The 6444-nt window shown below is 40.5% G+C and overlaps 1 protein-coding gene across 1 annotated transcript; it reads right to left on the bottom strand.

The window, feature by feature from the left end:
- Positions 1 to 4913: 4913 nt before the first annotated feature.
- On the bottom strand, positions 4914 to 5720 carry GJB7 (gap junction protein beta 7). Its single transcript, XM_058566860.1, has one exon. It carries the CDS (start codon positions 5718 to 5720, stop codon positions 4914 to 4916), a length of 807 nt encoding a protein of 268 aa, XP_058422843.1.
- Positions 5721 to 6444: the final 724 nt, after the last annotated feature.

Here is a 6444-nt window from a genome sequence, read left to right as displayed (position 1 = left end):
TATAGTCTGGACACAAACTTCTGCTCATACAGGATTAAATTAACTTTTTTTCTGATAGTCTCACACTATGCTTTGCTCATGGTAAGGTGATGGACAGGTAAAACTCCAAGGACTTTATATTGTGAACTGATATCAATCCTGAGATCATATTAAAATTTTAAGTCTTAATGCAGAATGATTACTTGTTCCATTTCACCTGACTTGTTCTGAACGAAGTTTGACTGAGATTTTTAATCATGTTTCATTTCTGACATTCAACATACTGGTCATTTCTTTTGTCTTCAGTAGATGTGAGCATGCCTTCTGTGTCTTCATCCTAATCACTAACATGAATGTAGCCAGGAACTGTTTTTCGCTCTTAGTAAAAGAGGCTTAACAAGGCAGTGACTTAAATCAGGTAGGAGTTAAGTTGTGTCACATAACAACAGAAACAAAAGCTTGGAGATAGGCGGGTCAAGGCTGATATGGCAATTCCATGATGGCATCAGTGTCCCGGGAGCTATCTTGCTGCTCTTTCTTCCATAACATCTTGCTTCCATCCTCAAAATCACTTCATTGTAGAAAGATGTTCACTGCAGCTCTGGGTATTATGTCTCAGGCAAGAAGAGGGGAGAGCAAAAAGATGCATGCAAACTAGGCCAGCCCCATTTTTCAATTCGCCCCAAAGCACTCGTCAAAAAATATGACAGGAAGATAGTCACACTGTTAACTCTACATGCAAAGGAGACTTGGAAATTTGCTTCTTGTAGCTGGGCACATTGCCACGCCCAACAAAATCAGAATTCTTTTAGGTGAACAGGAATAAATATTGCTAGATGAAAGATGGAAGAGGCAAGAACAACACAAAGATTTTTTTCCAAGAAATATTGCGCTCCTAAGTACTGGGGAGCTACGCTGTGGGGATACGAGGATATGAAGAGATGAATAAGACAAGATCCTTGACCTCAGCCACAATGAATGGTTTTTTTATGTCATCATCAAATTAATGTTATTAGGAGCAATCTTCTCTGAGAAGATGGGTTTATCAGATTTGCTAATCTTCCACAGAAAGGCAAATCTCAAGTTACTGCACTTACTCTCCTTTGAGATAAATGCTTTATAAATGAAAGCACTTGGCTAACCTAGTGATTAATACTTTTTAGTAATGGGATTGATGATCATCATTTTAGCTAATGACATTTTTATAGCAAGAATGTGGAAATTGTATTGCTCAATATTTGTCTCCTCTGGCCCTAATCTAGTGCACACACTTGACCAGTGACCTTTTCCTAAAGGATCAGAATCTGAGTCCATTTTTCCAACTTCCTATTCTGTACAGACAAGTAGATTCATCCCCAATTCTATATCACCGCCAGTCTGTCCGTCTCTACTCTAACAGAAGGCATTAATGTCTGAAAAAAATTTAAGATAAAAAAATTAACAAATTACATATATTACTTTTTTCTGAACAACATTTTTTCTTTTCCCTTTTAGTAGAAAAGTACATCTTCATAGTTGGGGAAGGATCTGATACTTCACCTTTAAATAGATGGGAACGTTGACCTGTGTGGGTAACATCCGGAACTCATTTCACTTTGCTTTCAAACAGACTATATGAGTACATTTTAGTGTTTTGAGAGATAATCATCTTCTCAGAATAGGGGAATTGTTTATTAAACTCTGTGACACAGTGGAAACAATATAGGTCTGTGGAAAATTCTCAGAACTCCCCAATTTTTTATTAAAGAAACAGCTGCTGGTAGGCCTCTCCCAGGACACCTCCTTTGGGCTTTTGTCATAAAAGTTCAGTTGAATGCTAACATTTTTTGCCTCCAGGTGCTGCTCCACTGCTGCTTTCTTTCCTCATCAATTTTTTTACAAAGCTGTGAAATCCCCTCTTTTGTGCTCTGTGCAGTATTAAATATAGAAACAAAATGTAAACTAGGAGTCAATCGGCGTCAATATTTAAGGAAAGCGTTACATGCATGTGTTGGGATGTGAGCTAGAAAAAGGAGAGATGGGCCACTTTGGGCTTTGTAATTGCTTTATTTATTAAAATTTTAAGAACAAATGTAACATGAAACAGAAAATTTATAAAGAAAAAGTTCACCTCTTCCTCTCATTGTAACCCATGTTGACTTCCTTCCACATTTTTCCCTCGATTTACACAAACATTCTGTATGCACACACGTAAAAGTTAAGATGCTCCATCCCTAGAAAGGAAAGGCTAAGTGGAAGAGAAATGTCCTACCTCTTTTTTCTATTACACAGGAAAGAAATTTATGAAAAACATGATTTTATTAGGACTCTTTCCATTGCAAGACACAGAAACCCTGTTTAAACCAGCTTAAGCAAAAATGGGGAATTTATCCTTCATGTAACTAAACAGCAGAAAGGGTAGGGGTGGAGCCAGTGTCGGGGACAGCGGGATTGAAGAATTCAGACATCCTCAGATCTTTGCCTTTTTCCCCTCCCCTCTCATCTTTGCAGTCTGTCTGTCGAAAGGAAATTGGCGTAGTTTCCTTGGGAAGACTGGAACCGTAGCCACTCGCAACCCTAGGCGTTCTTTCCTACAAGCGCTTGGGAAATTTCAGATAACTGCAAGTCAGGAATGGCTTGAATGAAACTAGGAAGACATCTGGCTAGTGCTCTGAGAAGCCTGATGTGATGAGCAAATGGTTTAAGGAAGACCTGTGGTTGATTGTAACCTCGACTTTTACTCGATGTGTGTCTCTGAAAAAAGTGACTGCCTTTTTGGGTCTCACTTTCTTCATCTCTAAGGTTACTGTCTGCTTTCTGAGCACCAGTAGGTTGTATGTAGGGAGGTCAAGGCAAGGGACCACGTAAATGGAGGAGACAGGTGTAAGATACTCTGCCCCATCTTCACCTCCATGCTCCTTAATGAAAGTGGCCATTCTCTGGAGGCAGGAATTGTATCTCCAAAGGTGCATAGCACAGTGTCTTGCTTCTATTGATCATTGGTCAATAAATATTGGTTTACTGATAAGAGAAACAGAATAAAGATGGCAAAATTTAACTTCCAATTTCTCTCAGACAAATGCTTTAGGTCTTCACTGACACCAAGACAGCCTCCAGAGTGTTCTTATAGGAAACTCATTTTGTAAATTAAGATTAGAAGAGGAAAAAAACCATTCACCTTCCTATTTAAACAACTTGATTTTCACAGCACTTGCTCCCATTGCTTTCCAATATCCCCTCTACACGAAGGAGAAAAGCAAAGAATGTACATATCCAAGCGATCCTTTTGGTTTGAGCAGAGCTTGTTGTCATAACTGAGGAGAAGAGGCTGACAAAACATTTTTGGCAGCAAACATCCCCAGACTGAAAAATTCCCTCGTCTCCGTTCCAGTTCCACGCACTAAACCCTGTTTTCTAGATTCTATGCCAGGATCAAGGCCTCAAAAACCTTAAACTTCTTTAACCACCTATCACTATCCAAAAAAAAAATTATTCCTTTAAGTCTTTCAGTAGTCAGCTGCATTTGTGAGGCTAGATGTCGTGTGATGTAAAGAACCTGGATGTAAGCTCCTGAGTCCGGTGGTGGTCTGTGGTACAAACTGAAGGAAGGGGAAAACCACAAAGCTCCCCTTCCTCTCTGCTTTAAGACAGATTATGACCACTGTGGGTGACGTGGTCTGTCGACTGCATAATGATGCAAATAATCTTCATTATGCATGAGTTGTAATGAGACATTATATGCTAAAGAGGGCAGGCCATGGAAGACGTGGCATAATTGGTTTTAGTTAAAATTACATTTTTATGCACTGACTTTCTGTTAACAAATTCCCAGCGGAGAAGAATGATTTCTGAGCTGTGTTTACCAAGCAGGGTTGCAAATCCTGTCCTAAAATTGTCAGACAAGTTTTATTTCACTGAATAATCTACCCAGTGCAGCCAAGTAATGATATCAATGACAGCCAAATAACACCACAAAACTATTTCATTTTTATTCTGGAGAAACGCAAATGTGTTAGAGTATTAAATCCAAAAAGAATATATCTGTGATTTTTTTTAATAGGAAAGTAAAAGAAAGCTATAGTCTTCAAATCAGGTGATAATAACATATCTTTATTATTTTTTTACATTCTTTGCACCAACGTAACAACATAGTACACATTTTATTATCTATCCTAGAGGGAGATAGACCAGTAAATTGTAGGCAAACTGTGACACATTATATAATAGATTGTGAATTCTTGATTATAAAAAGGTCCAATAATGTGGAAATTTACAAAGTATTTCAGTGTTCTATGATAAAAGAGAATTGTTAAGTAATTATCAAGTGGCATTTTCTTTGTCTGGGTCCTCCCCAGCTCCCTATCAATGTGCTGCTTTCTGTGGGACCTGCCTTCCCTCATGACTCGAGAGTAGCCTTTTCAGATGTCTGCCAGTTCAGGCTTAAGTGGGATGTCTCCCAGTGATATTTGTGTTTAACTTGGGGACCACTAAATGAGGGCTTTCTTCCCTCCCCCCTAGTCTCCTGACACCCAGGGACACCTCTCCCCAGGCTGGGCCTCCTCACCAAATATTAGCTGCTCCCCCCCACCCCCCGCCCCACCACCAGAGTAGGGCTGAGTGAGTGGAGCCTTGGCTGCCACTTTGGAGAGATTGCCGGTGCCCCAGTGGCAGCTTAGAGGCCATTACCTTTGTCATAGTGGCACTTTTTATATTTTCCAGTTGACAGGTCTCGTGCTGCTAGTTGGATTTCTTCAGACTAATTTGCAGTTAATTATTTAAACACAACCCATGTACCCACACAAACCCTACAACAAAACAATGAGACCTCTGTCTAGTGGACACAAACGAGCGCATATTGAAAAATTTAAAAATTCCTCCGAGATGACGTTAAGGCTGACACCCTTTGTTTAAACCCAGCCTAGGTCTTGCTTAGGAGGGATGTAGGTTTTCTTTGTTTAACTCTCTTGTGTGTCACAAAGTAGCTTTGTTTCACCTCGCTGGGATGTGCTTAGGGCCGTGTCTGAATGGTGATTCTGGGCTAGGGGAGGGGCCCCTATCTCACCACATTCAATATATCTGAGGTTGTGGCACTCACACACCCAGCACTTGAGTCTTTTAGGGTATTTTTGGAGACAGCACTTAATAAAACACTTGAGAACCAAAAAGCTCAGTTCAATGACGTTCAATACAATGCACAGGCACGAGGTCATGACCAAGAAGAGGATGAAGATAGTTTTCTCTGTGGGTTTGGAGATGAAGCAATCCACAGTGTTGGGACAAGGCTTCAAATCACACTTCATAAGATAGGGAACACTAAAGCCGTCATACAGCTTATAAAATAAAACCAGGAAGCCAATTTCAAAACCAGTTTTAACAATGAGGTTGATAAGGTAAGTGTACCACAGGCCCCCATCCATTGTACCTGGGCTGACATAGAGTTTCTTTCTGTGCCTTTTCTCTCTACCCTCGCGATAGGCTACATGTAGAACCACCAGAAGTGAAGGCGTAGAGACCATGATCAGTTGTAAGGCCCAAAGTCTGATCTGGGAGATGGGGAAGAAGTAGTCAAAACACACATTTTCACAACCAGGCTGTCTAATGTTGCACTCAAACTCTTTCTGCTCATCTTTCCACACATGCTCTGCTGCCACCATGTAGACCAGCAACCGGAAGATGAACACAACAGCCAGCCAAATCTGCCCAATCCCAGTGGAGTATTTATTTACTCCACTTAAGAGGTCTCTGAGGAACATCCAACTCATGACTTAGGCTCAAAAGAAGGCAAGGTTCTGCAAAAGAAAACAATGTCCTCATGATTCATTTATTTCTAGTCCATTGACCATTTCTACTGTCTTACTTGATTATGGAATTATGGAAGATAAACTCAGATTTTTGCATTATTACAACTCTGGATGTGGAGGGCTAAGAATCCCATAGGATACACTCACTTTCATACAAGGAAATGACACAACTGATCCACAGACGTAATTGATCCCATGCCCACTTTAATTTGGAATTTAGTTGGTCATCCCACACACACTACCCCATTCTCAAACAAATCCTTCTAGTTACTGCTTCTCTCTAAGGATGAATTGCTTCTGTTGCTCATCTAGAATGAATTAAACATGAATCCCAAGGTGACCTTGGTACATTGAGATATCCTTCACATGCCAGCTTCTTAAATTGTAGTCTCTACTCATTTTCTCTAGTTTGTCAATGCCCCTCCCCAATCCTTAAAGGTTATTCCTTGCCCCTACCTCCTGATATGTCCCATATCCCATACCAGCAGCGGAGCTTGCCTACAGTTGGAAGTGAAAAGAGAGGCTCTCCAATATGAGAGAACTTGAACTTCCTCAAACTCATGATCCCTCATCCCTCCAGACACCCATCCCTCATCCATGCCCAAATTACTTTCTTTACCCAGTTTGGAGGGAGAGATCGGTCTCCTCTTGCTTCAAAGTGATCATTCCAGCTCTACATCCCATT

The sequence above is a fragment of the Diceros bicornis genome, chromosome 23 (assembly GCF_020826845.1).
Source record: "Diceros bicornis minor isolate mBicDic1 chromosome 23, mDicBic1.mat.cur, whole genome shotgun sequence".
NCBI lineage: Eukaryota > Metazoa > Chordata > Mammalia > Perissodactyla > Rhinocerotidae > Diceros > Diceros bicornis.
The sequence above is the reverse complement of the archived record's forward strand: the minus strand, read 5'-3'. Positions and strand labels throughout refer to the sequence as shown.

Coding starts and splice junctions, on each gene's coding strand:
- GJB7 (XM_058566860.1), bottom strand. CDS start 5,720: ATGAGTTGGATGTTCCTCAGAGACCTCTTAAGTGGAGTAAATAAATAC.